Below are 18910 nucleotides of genomic sequence, written 5' to 3'. Positions count from 1 at the left end.
CGAGCCATTTTCGCATGGCTGTACACACATACATCACAAAACGTACTTGAAAAGAAAAAACAGCAAAGGGTAGTCCTATACATGCCATATCCAGAGTTCAACTAAAAGAGTACCAAAAGGGCTTTGATAGTGTGGATGACTTCGACTTCGATGATCCCGAATCCGATAACTAACGAGCAAAATCTATAAAACAGAGAGCCAAAGCAACGGGGGTAAGCATTTTAATGCTTAATAAGTCTCAAGTAATGAAATCAGCTTTGACCAAAGTATTACATTCACATAGCTAAATGGATCACTTTAGTAATACACATTCTCATAATCATACTTACTTCACACTTCATCAACATATACACACACAAGGTGTCAACCTATCTAAGAGCCGAAAGTTCGTTAGTCGATTGAACGAATACTATTTCAAACGAATCAACTTTTCCGATGCACATGCAAACATACCTTATCGTTTGGGTTTTTCGAGCGTATTAATTGAATTCATTGCAGCACAAAACGCTCACCTTCAAACCAAGTTTCTTCGAAATTTAGCCGGATATAACCACAAGCACAATTGCCTTCGGGTCTTAACCCGGGTATAACAACTCGCACAAATGCCTTCGGGTCTTAGCCCGGATATAACCACTCGCACAAATGCCTTCGGGTCTTAACCCGGATATAACAACTCGTACAAATGCCTTCGGGTCTTAGCCTGGATATAATCACTAGCATAAATGCCTTTGGGGCTTAGCCCGGGTATCATTCAAATGCTCATGCACACATATATCAATAATCACGACACATCCATATTTCACTTTCACATTAAGGCTCAAACACAAAACATTTATCAAACCTTTCCAATTTCGGCACAATAGCCACACACAAAGAGCATGATTTCAATTGACTTTACAACGTAGTCCCTACGCACATTCGGCTATCCGCCATAATATGACAAATCATTTCAATATAATTCAAGTAGGGTCATTACTCGAAGACTTACCTCGGATGTGGTCGAGCGATTTCGATGGCTATTCGATCACTTTTTCCTTTCCCTTATCCAAATGTGGTCCTCTAAGCTCTTGAGCTAAGTCACACAAATTTAACTTATTAAAGTCTCATTATGCTAGCTTATGGCCGAATATGACAAGGAGTTTAAAAGGTCATATGGCCACCCTTTAGCTCATATACACAATGGTCATGCACATTTTTAATCACATCAAGCAATTCAATACAATTCATTCAAACATCAAAGAGAAGCTCAAGGTACTTAGCCCATATATACATTAGACATTAGAGTCACATGGTACGAAATCACGAATCGAATTCAACATACTAGTTAATATTTCCCTTTAGCCGAATTTTCTAAGTCAAGCTAAAGCCATCAATAGGCTACCTATAGCCGAGCACACACATCAACTTACGTACTCATTCATGTGGCCGAACATACATGTCTATGTTGAGGCCGATTGCAACACTTGATGCATTCTACAAGTATGGTCACTTGTATCGACTAAACACCATTTTGTTTCAAGTTCAAAACTAGGCAAATACACACATATACACTAGTAAATCAAACACTAACATTTGTACCTCACCTTACTACCATTTCTCATTCAAATAACATGAACAACGACCATAGTTTTCTTTTACTTCCTACCATGGCCGAATGCCATACAACACCATACCATGCATCATTACAAGCTTTACTTTTAGCATGCAAATGACATCCACAAATCCACCTTAGCCGAACATTATCTCCATGACATAGTGAAGATTTGAACTAGTTAGAACTCAAGCCAACTACTAAAACATGTTTGAATCTCATGGCACAACATCAAACTTACCTTAATAGTGACCTAGGATAGCCGAATGCTTCACTCCCTTCTTCCCTTTTTCCTTCAATTTTTTTCAGCCAAAGATGTTCAAAGATGAACACTTTTTTTTTTTTTTCTTACCTTCACGGCAATGGGGAGGGGGGGGAGAAGCCATCACTCACCCTTCTTTTTTTTTTTTCCATACTCCTTATTTTATTTATTCCAACATAACCCACTTACAAAACATGTTTCATGACATGTTTTGCCCATCCCCCTTTGTCATGGCCAGCCACTAGTTCTTAAATGGGGAAATTTGACATGCAAACCCCTCATTTTTTGCATGCATGATCAACTAGTCATCACACATTTCCCCATCATACTTTCAAAGTTTACTACTAGGTCCTTTCTAGTGAAATTCACATTTATAACTCTAAATCAAAACATCAAAATGTCACACATGAGTTAACACATTATAGGCATCAAAATAAATTTTAAATTATTTTTATGCCTCGGTTTTGTGGTCCCGAAACCACATTCCGACTAGGGTCGTTTTAAGGCTGTCACAGCTCTAATAGTTATCATTATTATTCCTAAATGTATATATCTAACTTAAGGATATTTTCTTTTAATCCTTTTAATTTTATCTTTAGTAAATAATAAGATTTCTTAATCCTCCTCTAGTATCTTTAGCGATTCAGATACGCTAATTTTTTTTATGTGTCTTTAACTCCATATCTTAAATTTAGAAATTTTATATAATTCTTCTTTAGGAATATGATTTTTATTTATTTTTTCTATCATTTCATTAGAAAAGTCTTTTTCTTCTCCAATTAAATTTCCCAAATTTATATCCTGTTGTTCGATTTAGGAATTTCTTCTAATTGATTATTAGAACTACTTCCTACATTAAACATAAATATATATTCTTCATTATTTGAATTAGAATCTATTTCGATATTAATTCATATAATATTTTTCATGATTTATTTCTCTTCTAAACATATTTCTAAGTCTTGTTCTTCAAGAGTTTTAATAAGTTTCTTTGCATTTTTCCTTTGTTAGGAGAATGTGGTACTATGTGACTTTCTTCATCACATATAAAACATTTACATATTTGTTTTTTTAGATTTTTAGAAGTTTTTCTTCTAACAAATTTTTATTTTTATTATAACCATTATATTTTTTACTTCCGGTTCCATCTAATTAACTTATATCTTCTATTTTTCTTTCTATGTTTTTATAAGTATTAGAACGTATTGATTTACATCAAAATTTCCACTCATTTTCTAAAATTTTAGTACAATGTTTAGCACTTAATTTATTTTTAACCTGTTTAAAGGCTTTAGTTTGTAAACAATGTAAAGTTATTCTTTTTTTGCAAAATTTATTCTATTTCCTATAGAGTCTATATTTTCCGATGCTATTCCACCTTTTTTACTGTGGTTTTCTAGATAATTTACATATTTTTATATACAAATTTCATCCCATGGTTGTGGTAATTTATGAAAATATTGGTTTTTCTAAAATTCTATGTTTTCATTTTTAGTTTTTGATATTCATAAAGAAATTTTTAGAAAATTCTTCTAAATATCTAATATCACATAATTTAATTTTGACAATATATAACTAGATACACTATCTTGACTTTTTTATCAAAATAGCCACAAAATTCTATGTTTAGAATAAAGTTAATTCTTTTAAAAGATCTTTGAGAGTTCCTATCTGGTTTATTAACTGCCTTTTTGTTCTTTTCCTTTATCATATTCTTTCCATCTTCTATAGTTTAAGAAATTTTCCAACAAAATAATTTAAGAAATTTTCTTTTGTCCAAGTATTTTTGTTGTTTTCAACAATAGTCATTGACTGTGCTTAATCATCTATAGTTTTTTTCATAATTTGATATTGAAATATTAGTCAAGTCTAAATATATTCCACCTTGGGCCACATTTCTTTTTTTTAAATCACCTATCCTATGTGGTATAGGTTGATTAGATGACTCTCCCGGATATTCAGATTTAATTTCATTAGTAGCTATATTTTCGGTTTGATTACCAAAAATTCTAGTTGTGTTTTCAAATTTTTCAAAAACTTTATTAAAAGTTCTCAGATAATCATCATAGTGAAGATCCAATTTTTCTTTTTCCATAAGGATATGTTTCTCCAGTATCCATTGGTTTTGATTCTGGAATTTCTATATTTTCTTACTCATCTATTGAAGTATTTTTTTCATTAGATTTATAACTAGTAACCTTTAAATCTTCTAGACTATCGAATTACTAGAACTACTACCGTCTGTAATGTCATAATTTAACATATAATGATAATTAAATAAAGTAAACAAATCTTTATGTTTTTCATAAAGTTGTTCTAATATTATATTCTTTCATTTTTATCCGAACTTTTAATAAATTTAAATTTCTAATGTTCTATAAGTTCTTTATAAGATTGAAAATCATATTTTGTTGACGAGTATATTTTCTTTTCTCGCTTTTCAGATTCTTACCTATTGTATTAGTAGAAGATGATTCTTTTGAAGAAGTGTCTTCTTCCTCGATAAAGTTAATATTATAGTACAATTTCCATAATATAAAGGACCTAAATCTATTTCTTGTTCTATATTTTTGTTAATAAGAACTTGTTCTAATTTATTATTAACATTAGATAAAATTTCTTTAGATTTGTTGTTTAAATCTAATTCGTAATTTCTCCTATATTATTTACTTGCTCTTCTATTTTACTAACATTATTATATAATTTATTAAAATATATAGAGGTTATATCTATTAAACTATTAAAACCTTTACTAAGGGCCAAAATATTATTTTCATTCTTAAGGTCTATATGCATAGTATGATTGCAAATTTTATCTTTATATAAACAATCTGTTATCTTATTTTGTCTTAACACTCAAAGGTCTAAAGTCTCTCACTCAAACATAAACAGGCAACTGTAAGACAGAATAACAAATATATGGGTTTTAAGATAAATAACCATGAAATAAACTGAATTGCAAATTAAATATAAGAACTTACAATGAACATTATGATATTATTTCTCCAAGTATCGTTACATCGGGGGCCTCTGATACCAATTTATGTGTATAATATGGATGAAGCGGAATAAAGAAGCTACTATTTTATTGAAGTAAAGGATAGGTTTTTACAAAGAGAGAAAGCTGTAAGTAAAATAGAAAATTTCTTCAACTATTTTCCGATGCCTTGTTTAGGCTTCTTACATTACTATTTATAACAAAATTCTTAAACTCTATTTAATTTTTCTTCAATCCCGCACAGTGTTTCTGATAATGATGAATTTATTATTGTTTCCACGTAGCCCAATGTTGCATTAATGATTGCTTCCACCTGTCTTGTCACATTATTGATGGTTTTTGTCTTCATCTGGGTGACTTATTGTTTAAGTCATCCCTTGAATGTAGATCTTCCATGTAGCCTTCTCGTTTTTATCCTTATAATGACCCAAAATTTACGGGCATCGAAAAAGTACTTTATCGGGCCTCCGTCTTAGCTAAATGGGTTCGTAAATATTTATTAGGAATATTTTTGAGTCTAGTTGTGTGTTTAAACATGCTTTAATTAAGTGAATTTAGCCTAATTAAGAGAAATTAAGAAAAAGGACTAAATTGAATAAGGGGTAAAAGTTGAATTGCAGATTAATAGAAAGTAAAATGGCTAAAATGGAAAATAAGCCATTTAGCATAAGATATTTTAGATTTTAATCATGTAAATATATATAATTTAATTATACAATATATTATTAAATTAATTAATTATAAATATCATATTATGTATTAAATTAACTTAAAGCCAAGTGTATAATGATAAAATATACAAATGTAATAATAGTATGCATACATTTGTAAGATATTTATTTAATTACTTTTTATTTAAGTAAATATATATTTATTATTTATCATTATTATTATTATTCTATCAAATTATAATTTATATTATTAAATTATTACTATTATTACTATTATTATTAGAAATAAATTAAAATAAAGGCAAAAGTATGGTGATTAAATTATACAAGTGTAATGCATAGATTTATACATTTGTAATATATTTATTTAATTACTTTTTATTTAAGTAAAAATATTTTTATTATATTAAAATATTAAATTATATAAAATAAATAAAATAAGTACAATTGAATGGTGATGATAATAGGCAAGTGTAAAATATATGTGTGTCCAATTGTAATATATATATTTGTTATTAAATAAGATATTTATTATAATAATAATAATAATAAGTCAATTAAGTCCTTTTACTTAATTTTGATGTTTTAGAAGCTTTAAAATAAAGTTTTGTTGAAATTAAGTTGAAGTCTTGGAAGTTCATAGGATTTTAAGCATGGTTCATGTTGGATAAATTGTTGAATTAGGGATTTAATTGAATGAATTTCAAGTTAGGATTGATAAATGGATTAAATTGTAAAAGAAGCTATAAGTTTTGTTATTGAGGGATTAAATTGAAAGAAATTTTAAATTAGGGTTTTATTATGAACACTTGATAGTTAGGTTGAATTTGATAGGAATTTGAATAAGAATGAAATATGAATTAAGTTAGTAAAGTGAATGAGTTAATTAGGACCTAATTGAAAATAAGTTGTAAATTGAATAGAAATTCAATTATTTGTTATAATTAGTGTTGTAATTAATGGTATAATTATTTTAATTTTCGTAGCTAGCAAAGAACCCAAAGCATCAGCATCGAAAGCAAAAGGAAAAGTTGTCGAGGAGTAATCGAACAAGTCTGGGTTTGTATTACTATAATTAAAATTACTTTTTATTAAATTTTTTATATAAATGTTATATTTAATAAATGAGTATAAGGTAAGTATTAATATTTGAGTTGAATGGAAATTGGATTGGGTGGTGAATGTGTATGTATAATTGAATTGTATATTGATTTGAATGTGAAATTGAAATTGAATAGTGATCTTAAATTTGGTATGAAAGTGAAAATTTATTTGAGAATTGGAATACCTTATTAACTAGTCGGGCTAAGTAGGATATAGTTGGCATGCCATAGGATTTGGAAGAGTACGGGATTTATCGACTTTGCCGATCAGGCACTTTATGTGTCGTATATCAGGCACCTCGTGTGTCATATCAAGCATCTCGTGTATCGTTTCTGGCACTTATGTGTCGTATACTGATCAGGTACTATGTGCCATTTTAGACACAATGTGCCATACTGGTGTGTTTGGGTTGGAATTCGTGTATCTGTCAAAGTCCGGGTTTGTTAAAAGGGTGAATAATCGAAATGGGAAAAATTAAATGAATTTGATTGATTGTACTATTGAAAATGTGAGAAAGTTGAATTGTGGATTGAAATTGAGATTGGAAATGAAAGGCATGAACTAAATGTTCATGTAGTGATTGAAATTGAGAAATATGATATGTGAATGAAATTGAAGATTAGCTAAAAAAAAATTATATTGTTATTGTTAATTAATGAAAGTTGAAGAATGAATTGATATTTGAAAAATTGGATAGTTATATGCTTGATAATTATATTCCATTATTATGATTAAAATTTGAATTATGGTAATACCATTGAGTATGAAGTACTCAGCGTACGGTTCCGTGCACAGGTTAATAGGAGTCCAGAGTCCCGGTCTAGCACCCGAACGATCTCGACTCCAGCATAAATTTTGGTGATGTTTTCTTACTTAAATGAAAGTGGCATGTACATAAGTGTTGTAATGGTCACTTTAAAATGTTTTATGATTTTGGTTGTAATAAAGGATATTTGGTCTTTTGGTACTAAGTTAAATGAAATGGTTTGACAAATTTGGTAAGTTTGGTATTAAACCTGGGAAGAAAAATGAATAAAGCTAGTTAGTAAAATTTTATATGATTTTATGAATGTAATTTGATTATATGGTTAAGTCAAAGTTATAGGCATAATTTAGGTATATTTAGTGTGCAAATGTATTGGTTGAAAGATTTGTTTTGGTTTGGTATCAGTTTGAAACTTGCAGGGAATGTTAGATATTTATAAAGGGGTTATATTGAGTTGTAAAAAAAAAATTTACGAAAAATTTCCGAAGTACCCGAACAAGTCCCGATTCGATTCTAACGTGTGATTTGGACCTCGAAGGTCCATTATAGGGACTTTATGATAAAATCAAGATATGTATGTAATTTATTTCGAATTAATTGTAAATTGTCTGATATGTTCTGTAATGCCTTATAACCCTGTTCCGGCTACGGTCTAGGGTTAAGGGGTGTTACAATCCTTCTTGGATATTATCTAGATTCATTAACTCTATTTCATCTAAATGTAATGAATCGGGTGATAGTGACGATCTTGGTGAGTTCCAAAGTTCCCACGTGTTTCTGATTTCATCTATTATTTGTTATGGAAAATCATCGATCTCCATATCAACTATCTTTTTTAATAGTTGTACGGATTCTTCTTCTCTATAATTCTGGATGTTTCCAATACCATTAGCCACTATCCTTCTTCCATCAGTCCAAAATTTATAATTCTGATGTTGAAGTACATGTTAAGCTGTTGTCTTTAAATTAATCCCTGCTTGGGTCTGATAATAACTAAAATTATTATAACACTTGTCAATGTTTTTTGTCAAGTGTTCTTTGTCTTCTTTGACAGCTGATAACTTGGGACTTCCAATCATTCTTTTAATAATCCAAATTTGATATGGCTGATAAAATCTTTCTTTTTCTTTCATTTTTGTTAATCAGCTTACAACTAAGCTTTTAAGAGAAAGACTCTGTCTTCGCAACGCGTTTCCTTGGCAAAATCATCGTCCGGATCATACTTCATTTTGGTTCTACCAAATGGCTACTTATTCTTTTGCTATGCCTAGGCATTAGATTTGGAGGTGCACTATTTATCTTTTCACCAATTATGTATTTTAAATGATTGCTTTAGTTTCATAAGAGGAGCTTTTCATTAAAAACTACAAAATGACAATGAATTTTCAAAGCAATTTATGAAATCAAACGTAACCTGCACTAGAAGAGCATGATTCTTCACTGGTACAGCTTGAGAGAGAGAGAGGAAACATGTAAGTTAAAGTAGTACCATCCAATTAAATCACCTTGCAATAAAAAGTCACTATAATTTACCTGGTTGGGTTGGCAAATCTCTTATATCATAATTCGTTTGAATTGGGTTGTTGTACCTGCCACTATATCAAAGCAACCTTTCTATTTACAAGGCCAATTTCCCAAGTACCTTTGGAGGGAAATTGCATACCTTTCCCCAATTAAAATTGTCAAATCATGACCAACTTTTAATGATGAATGCTTTGGAGAAAGATCTGATTGTGGAAAACGAGAAAGAAATAAAGGTGGATAGAAAACATTCTTAATCACAATTCTCATCATTGATACATCAAGTAAAGAATAATAACATGAAAGAAATATGGCAGCCACACACTTTTACATTTAACTCCTCCCTCTTGGAAGTAACTTGAGCCAACAATCATCCCAAGAATCTGGAGATTTCCCCCACAGCAAATTCTCAGTAAGTGAAATAGAGCACTCCAAATTCTTAAAAGACAAAGGGATGATGCCATATAATGATTTGTAACCAATAACAAAGCAATAATTGTCAACTCATTTGTCCGGTTAATATTAAATAAAAAGTGTTGAGCTAAACTATTCCATAAATTGAATGAGAAATAGCACATAAACTATTCTGATGCGGTCGTTGAGAGCACCAAAAATATCCTATTCCCTGTAAAATAATGAAAAGAAATAGTAAAGGGAAGGTGGTCGAATCCTCAAGGACCGGATTATACGAATGCTTGTCTCTCAAATCTCAAGCGAATCGTGCCCAAGAAAACTGCGTTCTCGAAAAAAATAAAAATAGAATTTAAGAATTGATTTTGGAAGCGAAAATAAAATAAAAACAAATTTAAAGTTTATCAAATTATGATTACGAAAATAATAAAAATAATAAAGAGAGTTTTAAGAGAAAAGAAATTTTATGGAAAGTTCCACCTCCGGTTGTCTCATTCCGCCTTGGGCTCAATCCTTGGCTTTTGGATGATCCTTCTTGACTCAAGTAAGCCGCTTATAGTGGAAGAGGACGCCACGACCACCAGCTCCAAAGATTAGATTTACGATTTTAGGGAACCCGACTCTAGCCAAGAATCTATGCTAGATCAACGCTTCTCAATGGCGAATCCCACGCCATTTTGTCTCTTTGGCTCGCCAACCTCGACGCAGAAGTTAATGAACCGACTATGCATCCTTCCAAAACATACAAAGCGGCCGCCTTTGCATATGCTGAAAAGCTTACTTAAGGGTCATGGACTAAGCGTCGGCCAGAAAAGTGAGAAACGATGAATACTTGGCGAGAAGGCTAAGTACGGATTCTAGGCCTCAAGAACCCTTTTAGGGAAATATTGACAACTTTTGGCTAGAAGGGTTTTTTAGTGGCTCATGATAATGGAGGGAAAGCAAATAAATAAAAATATGGAAAAAAAATTATTGAAAAGAAATATGAAAGAACAAAAAACTTTTGGGGGAGAGTTTTTACAGAAAAAGATGCCCCCAAATAGAGTCACTTCACCCCCTATTTATAGTGCTAGGGAGATAGTCTAATTGAACTTAAATTTTAAAAAGATAAATACATTTAATTAAAGATAAACAAAGATAATTAAAATAAAATCCTAAATTTGAATAATCCTAATAATTATCTTAATATTAATTATCCTAATAGAATAAAATAAAATAGAGTCTTCCAAAATAAAATCTCTTCTATTTGCTTTTAAGTCCTTGTGCCTTCCATGTTCGCACTTTTGGCACCATATTTGTCCTACGTTGCATATTGGCCCATTTAATCTCCAAATTGACGATTTTTCCCTTGAATTTACTTTTCGCCTCTAAATTAGTCCCTAAAAGATAAAAAGACATAAATAGCTCAAATTAGTAGGCTCAAGCTCAAAATAAACACATGATTAATATATAAAAACACGTCATTTTAGAGTATTATCATATTCAAATTTGTTGCTTTGACATCCCAGCATAGATGTAATGAATTCATCAAAAAGAAAGGGTATACTCCTATCTCTCAGAACAAGGAAATATTCACTGTTGATTGCCGATCTTTTCCTCAGCATGTGATGCCCTTCAAAAGCATTATCTGGCATCTCACCATTTTCGTAATCCAAAAAATCTCCAGAATTACCATCTATTTTGTATGGCCAGTATTTCCAAGAAATGTCATCTTCCCTTTCATGGGGAAAGCCATCATCCAGGTAGCTAACTTTAGCTTGTCAAGCATAGCTGGCAAATATCTTGTAGATATCTTGTAGATATATCTTTCCTAAGAATAAGTTGTCGTACCAGTGCTATATAATTGAAAGTTTAACTCAATGAAAAGGGATAGGATTGTCTTGTTTTGTTACTACCTTTATCAAATGGTTGGATATTAAGATAAAGAACGGGCTGCTCTATGTTACTTGAACGCTTCTTCAAGTTAATAGGAGTGCTAATGCTTATAGTTTCCCTGATTGTCCCATAATCTGCAAGGTTTGCAACAGCAGATCCTAAACGTTGACCCTTTGCCATCTTGTCCTTTCGAGGCTCATACAAGTAGAACTCTGAACAATTCCTCTGGAAACCATCACGGTTGGTGCTCTTACGGGACGATTCCAGAGAAAGTTACTTGAAGCCTGAAAGACTCGCCGAACTCGATTTTCCCATTCCTAAAACTAGAAACCAAGGACCCAGAACTCTTATCACCATTTTCCCATTGAAGCAATAAAGATTGAGCTGCTGGCAAAGGCTGCAATGGTGTCCAAGGATTAATTTCCTTTACACATACAATGTAATGAACCTGATATGAGTTGCCTGTTCTGTTCTTAGTTCTTAGGCCAAGAACCATTGTTTGGTCTCTGAAGAAATAATGGCCTTCACTCTGAATCAATATGATCAATCAAAATGGCTTCATGTTTTCAAAAACCATACATTAAATATCTGTATTTAGGGGAAAAGCATAATCAGAAATAGTATACATTGAAAGAGATTGAACAAGAATTACAGTGTTTAAAGCAAATGAAAAATGGAAGAAAAGAAAATGACTTTGGCAGGAAAACCGATTCGCTAACAACCAAATCAGAGAAGAGAAGGAACCAAATTGAAAACAAAATGTGGATCCAAATCATTCTTAACAATATATTCTCCATTCATCAAGTTCATGTATTGCAAATGTTTAATTTATTAAAGCTAAAATACAAAAAAATATCAAATGTTTAATAAAGATCAAAACAAAGGTTATGTCATGCCTTCAAAATGGAGTTTCAGATGTAATTTTCACAAGCATAATGACTTGTGACTCTCCAAAGCAGGCCTGGGATAGGCTCAAGGAAGAGTTTCGAGGGTCAGATAAAACCAGACAGCAGCAGTTGATCAACCTGAGGTGGGACTTTGAGAATCTGAAGATGAAAGAGTCTGAATCCATTAAACAGTATTCTGATAGGATAATGGCTACAGTTAACAATATTAGGCTTCTTGGGGATGATTTCAGTGACACAATAATAGTTAAAAAGGTCATTACAACCCTTCCAGATTTTCCTCACATTCATCTTGGACTATTTCTTCATCTGTTTTTTATTCTTCTAGGAAGTCACATAGCCAACATGAGAAGGTATTTAAATTCATTATTCTCCTTTCGTTGTTTATTTCCAGTTACGTTGAACTGTCTCTATAATGTCTTTGAACAGAGGTTTGAAATTGGGTTGGATTTAAGATTTCTGAAATTGACTTGGCAAACTTTGGTTCTTGAAGCATTACAATAATTTACATTTTCATGCAACTAAGAAATACTTATGCTTTCACAATTCTAGATTCTGCTCTTGGTGGTGTTATTATTTGATGCACATGCATCTTTCTGAAAAGCTAAAAGATTATCAGGATTTTTGTGCTTTAGTTTAGTTTTTATTGTATTATTAATATAGGGAAGGGGGAGCAAACTTGGGACCATTTTTGAGGTAAGATATGACTGGCAATTAGGCCATACCTCAGCTTGAAAATTGCTAGGAGCAATAAGTTGAGCAACATTGCAGTGATAAATTTGTAAGGGAGCAATACGATCCCTTTCTAACCACTACATAAGCCAATATGTCAGTTTTGGGCAGTCAATCAGATTGCAGTTCCTTAGGTACCAGCATGCTTCTATTCTAGGAGGACTGTAGTAGTTCTGGTTAATTTGGTGGCTCATAGTTGTCATCCTAGCAAAGCTAGTATTTCTGAATGTTTAATAGCAAGTCACTATTGACTACAGATTGGATTGGAATCAGCAAATGGTGGTATAGGAAGGCTTGGGCTCAGTCTTCCTTCTGATGGAACATCTGTTGGTGTAAATTTTGTTACAGAGAGGAAGAGAAGAAAATAAAAAAAATTTGTGAATAATGGAGAAGGCTTTTTTTTTTTTTACCTTCACACACACATCCTTTTTAATTAAAAAAAACTTTACAGTTGCCAAACAAGCAAAAAACATAAAGTAAAAAAAAAATTACAGCAGAGAAAACTAACAGCAGCCTATTACTAAAGGCCTAAAGCAACTGACACAAAATATATATTTAATTTCCAATATCAAACTCAAAATACATCAACAACATTTGCAGACTCAGGGGTAAGTCCAGTTGTTGAAGCATTCAAGCAAGTAAATGGGAATACATCTCATTTATCTTCAATATACTTGTCCTCCAATCCTAAGAATCCTGTAAGTCATCCCATGGGTAATGTTTCTTCCTCCTCAAGGGCATGTGTTGCTCTTCCAGTAGATGAGAACTGAATCGTGTAAAAGATAAAAAGACTCCCATAGCAAAAGAGAGGGAGCTATTAGTTATTAATACTACATTTTACTCGTGTTTTTTCAATATAGTTTAAATAATGCATTTAAGCGTATTTGTACTTACGCTTTTCAGGTTGTAATAGCCGCAACGATGCCAACTAAGTTAAGGATCAATCACCATATATGTTTTCTTTTTTTTTTGGTGAATGATGATTTATATGTTTTAATGTTTAAAGAGGTAGACTTTACATTTGTTGGTAAATGTGTTTAAGTTTAAAACTTATTATTTTCAATATCAATCGAAGATTTTTTTTAAAAAAATTGTACTAATAACCTATTATAAAAGGAAAATATCAAGTGATAAAATAGAAAATTTTAAGGAAAATATTATATTTCATGCACAAAATAAATGAAGACATTCATTTATCAAAGTAATGAATGAATTGTTACTTATACTTTATTATGAGAGTTATGAACATCATAACATGTGAAATATAATATCTCTTAATTTTTGGTTTTGATTTTATCGTTGAATTTATCATTTTAAATATTTTTATTATAATATTTATCATATTTATAAATAAAAATTTTAATTTTATTAAAATATTTAGTTAAATAATTTACTTAGATAATAAAATTCATTATAAGTATAATAAGAATTTTGATTCTATTAAGAAAAACTTTTAAGTAAATAATTTACATAATAAATAAAAAAAGTTAAATTTTATATTGAATTACTTTATATTTAAATTATTATAGTCAATTGAATTTTAGTTCGATTGACATCGATATTTTGTAAGTAAATTTGTTTAACTAGTAAAATTGAATTTAACTTTTTTTGTTTGACTTCAAAATTAATTATTTATACTTGAATTTCAATTCAAGTTAGAATTAAGGTTTTTTATTTGTAATTAGATTTTCTTTTAAAAAAAAAAAAACTTGATTTTAGTTTGAGTTGCTCAAGAACTCGAGTCAACTTCATAATAATAGAATTAAAATTTCTTTTTAAAAAAGTCAAATCTAATTCAAATGACTTGCAATGATAAATAGTTGATTTAAGGTCCCTGATCTAGATCTTTTAAACCAAACTCAAACAAATCGAAGTTTGAAGCAAAAGCAAAAAGCAAAAGCCAGAACGTAAAGCAACTTAAATTACAACTCAGTTTGAACAAATCAAAGTTGCATCAGAAGCAAAAGCAGGTCCCATTGGCAACCCACATTTCTATTTCACCCATGATCTTACTTACTGATATCTAAGTGCTACTGATTAAAGACAATAACAGTTTTTATGGAAAAAGAAATTACAGTTATGAAATTGAACCCATCAAGTTTGCTTCATTGATTAAAGACGATAACATTGCTTCAAAAACCAGACACTATGGTTTGAATTGATTTTATCAATTTATTTGCTCAGTACTACCACTTTCTCTAAGGCATGCGGTAATGTATTGGGAGAAGGGAAAGGCAAAAAAAAAAAAATCCAATTAAAAAGAAATATTATAGAATCTATGCTATTCCCCTTTTTATCTGTTTTAGGAGCCAACCAACTTGGCAAACATGGATGCAAAGAACCCAAAAATAAAAGGAAAGGAAAGGCATTGAGATTGGATTATGTAAACCCCCCTTTTGTTCTTTATTGGGGTTAGCTACAAACAAAAGCATGCAAGGATTTGAAGAGAAAATTCTTTTGAAAGATGAAATACCAACAACTTAATATGATGCATTCAAACAAATGTAAACAATCTTAGCTCTATCCTTTATGATCAAACATTTTTCATGTTCAACAACGAATCTTCATTTCAATGGCAAATCATCCGCTGAATCATCCATTCAAGCCAAATGGTATAGACAGTTAATTCACATTCACACAATCAAGTCAAAATTACAGGGAAACACCAAGAATGTTGCTGTGAATATGGGCAATGTAAGAGGAATATATCAAAGGAAAAATGAAAAATGCAACTGTTTCTTATAGATGATGAACCTAAGAATAAACACGCAACGACAACTCTATCTATGCAAGAAATGAAAGTCGAAAAAAGAAATAAAAGATTGCTGATTGTTTTTCCCAGTCCTTTTACTGAAAGATGGTGGAGCACCTGTAAGAACTGAGGAAGCCTGCTGGGAAGAGATCCATAATATGCATCGCGGGTTTAATGAGTCTCTTTCTCTGAGTTGGAGCGACAGAGATCCTCGATTTGGTTCATCACCTCGGCCATTGAAGGACGCTTGTCAGGGTATTGAGCAGTGCAATTAATGGCAAGCTGTAAGAGCTGGACCATATCATCCTCAACATTCTGGTATCTCAGAAGTTCGAGGTCGAACACCTCAGAGGTCCAGTCCTCTCGAACTATGGATTGGACCCATCTTGGAAGGTCTATGCCTTCCTCGTTCAATAAGGCATGTGTTGGTGCCTTTCCAGTAAGCAGTTCCAGAAGCAATATACCAAAGCTGTAAACGTCAGCCTTTTGGGAAACCTTATTTGTATCTGTTACTTCTGGAGCACGATAGCCATCAACACGGTTGGGAGTCGATGTGGGGCCAGCAAGCTGAGCAAGACCAAGATCAGATACTCGAGCTTCGTAGGATGTAGTAAGTAGGACATTCGATGATTTGATGTTTCCATGGGAGATTCCAGGGCCCTTGGAATGGAGGTATGCAATGCCTCTGGCAGCTCCGAGGGCAATGCCGGACCTTGTGTCCCAATTCAATGGAGTCCTTCCAGATCCTCTGTTACCTGAATAGCAATAATGATGATGCAGGATAACAGCTTCAAATAAATTATAAAAGAAAAACTTAAAGAGGTAGGAATTTTGGGGTTTTTTTCCTAGCAGCTAAATGCGCAGCAAATGATGATAAACAGAACGGTACACTCGGGATTCAGAAACTTTTATCAGATTTTCGTTAAAGCCAAATGCCAATTCATTTATATAAGATACAACAAGTAAATTGAGCAACTATGAAGTTTATTTTCATAAGCTACTTTGTTTATCAAACTAATGACTGTATCCAAATCCTAAAGATATAGCTCATGGAAATTTGAAAAGGGAATGTTGGCCTACATGAATTGATTTTTACAATGAGCATGACTGCTACATAGATGCATGGTAAGATTCTATTTCTGGCAATCAAAACAAAGAACAGCAATGATAACACCATCAGTAAAGCAAGAAAGATAGTGCAAAAGAAATACCATGTAAAAGTGAAGACAAGCTGCCCACAGGCATGTAATCATAAACTAGAAGTTTCTCATCTGCACTAAAGTAGTAGGCCCTTAATGGGACCAAGTTCTGGTGATCCATGGAGCCGACTACCTCCATCTTCTCCTTGAATTCCTTTTCCGACACTGTCACATCCTTTAACCTCTTCACTGCGACAACCACTCCCATTTCCAAAGTGGCCTTATACGTGGTCCCGAATGTTCCCTTCCCCAATACCTCAGCAGATGCCCTTAACAAATCCTCCAGATCAAAAACCCTCGACGCCTTCCCGAAAAACACCAGATTCTTAGTCCCACTACTCTTAGCTTCCTTATTGACTACCCCAGATAACCCACTGCTTCTATTATCACTCTCCCCTGCTGGTTTATCTCTTGGAATTTCAACCACAGACTGTTTTGGAGGGGCAACATCCCTTTCCTCCATTTTTTTACCACTCTTTCTTCTACATAAGCAGATCAGTAGAATCAGAATCAATAAAACACCAAGAACACAACCAATGACAATACCAGCAATTGCTCCACCAGACAATTTATTGCCACTACTTTCAGTCCCATTACAAGGAACCAAAGGCTTCCCACATAAAGAATTCCCTAGAAAAGCACTTTGAGGCTTATTTGATAACCCTTTTGGGATTGAACCATTTAACTGATTAAAAGAAACATTGAATTGGACAAGTGAAGGCCCTTCAATATCAGGGATCGACCCAGATAGATGATTGTTCTCCAGATATAAAGTACCCAACCTAGTCAAATTGTTAACACTCTCAGGGATCGAACCAGTGAAATTATTGCTTGCTAGATTTAGCCTTATAAGGTTTTGCAAAGAGAACAAGAACAGAGGAATGTCACCAGAAAATCGATTCCCTTGTAAGTAAAGGTTTCGAAGGGAAGTAAGCTTGGCAAAATCAGCAGGGATAGACCCAGAAAGAGCATTGAAACGAAGAGAAAGAGTTTGAAGCTGAGTTAAGTTGCCAATACCACTAGGAAGCTGACCTGAAAGTCCCATTCCAGGGAGTCTTAACTCGACGACTCTGTTCTGAGAACAGTTTACACCAGTCCAAGTACATGGACTGCTCGAAAGATTCCATAAAAGCGTGCGTCCACCAACAGCTCTTCGAAGTGCCACCATGGCTGCCCTATCAGCAGCTAGATCTGAACCCACAGTCACCAACCAAGTTGCCCATAACAACAAGGAGAAACTGATTATACAACGAATTGGCTTCATTTTCTTCCTTTTCTTCCTCGAGAACAAAAAAGGGTCAACAAAAACAACAGAATTTTGCGTTGATTCCCAATGCCGCAAAGGGTTTTTCAAAGGTTAAAAGATTGAAATGAAGATGGGATTTTCATGGCTGATAGTTATTTGAAGCTCTGGAGTTTGCTGTACATGAATTGTTAAAGCTTTTCAAAAAAAAAAAAAAAACCTTCAATTCTTTTCTCTTTTTTTTTACTGAGAATTGAAACTTTTAAGAAAGTTTATGAAATTCAGATTCAAAAAAAGAGAATTAAAGTTGTTGAAGAGCATTCACAGATAAAAACCCTGTGGAAGAAAAAGAAGGCGCTGGGCTGGCTACCTTCCTTTTACTTATTAATTAAAAATATTTGACCTTTTTTTGTAAGGTAATAAATCCAGTGATTTACGTATGATGTAATTTCAGAAAGCGTTATGTCCGCTTCGATAATTTCAAATTTTTTCAGTTTCGGGTCGGATCCTTTTCTTGCATTAATGGATGGGTTCCGGGTCATATGATTTTTTAATTATTTATTATTATTTATGTTATGGTTGGTTTATTTACTAGAGCTGCTGCTATTTTTAATAATCTCACAAAGGGACTTTAAAAAGTTGGATGGAGAATTAAAGGAAAAAAAAAAAACAATAAATTTTTGTGTTTTGTCGGTTGGGACATCGAATAAAACTTTAGGTAGGGTGTGCTTTCAACTGTTTTATTAGTCACATTAATAAAATTAAATAAAGAAAAAGGAAAGAAATCTTGACTGGATCTCTGATTGTAAATCATTACTTTCTAATTCTGATCCAAACCCTTAATCACGTTATGCATTAAACTTTAATAAATAATATAAAT

The 18910-nt window shown here is 32.2% G+C and overlaps 1 protein-coding gene across 1 annotated transcript; it reads right to left on the bottom strand.

Annotated features, from left to right (window-relative positions):
* Positions 1 to 15376: 15376 nt before the first annotated feature.
* On the bottom strand, positions 15377 to 18476 carry LOC108453484 (probable inactive receptor kinase RLK902). Its single transcript, XM_017751608.2, has 2 exons — positions 16800 to 18476; positions 15377 to 16343 (listed from the first exon to the last, which is right to left on the bottom strand). Exons 1-2 carry the CDS (start codon positions 18049 to 18051, stop codon positions 15760 to 15762), a joined length of 1836 nt encoding a protein of 611 aa, XP_017607097.1. The 5' UTR covers positions 18052 to 18476; the 3' UTR covers positions 15377 to 15759.
* Positions 18477 to 18910: the final 434 nt, after the last annotated feature.

This window comes from Gossypium arboreum, chromosome 11 (genome assembly GCF_025698485.1).
Source record: "Gossypium arboreum isolate Shixiya-1 chromosome 11, ASM2569848v2, whole genome shotgun sequence".
NCBI lineage: Eukaryota > Viridiplantae > Streptophyta > Magnoliopsida > Malvales > Malvaceae > Gossypium > Gossypium arboreum.
This window is presented reverse-complemented; position numbering and strand designations above follow the sequence as displayed.

Bases quoted from the DNA above. Each gene is read 5' to 3' on its own strand.
- LOC108453484 (XM_017751608.2), bottom strand. From the start codon at position 18,051: ATGAAGCCAATTCGTTGTATAATCAGTTTCTCCTTGTTGTTATGGGCA. The intron at 16,344-16,799 runs GTATTTCTTTTG...ATTGCTATTCAG, and splicing joins CTTGTCTTCACTTTTACATG to GTAACAGAGGATCTGGAAGG.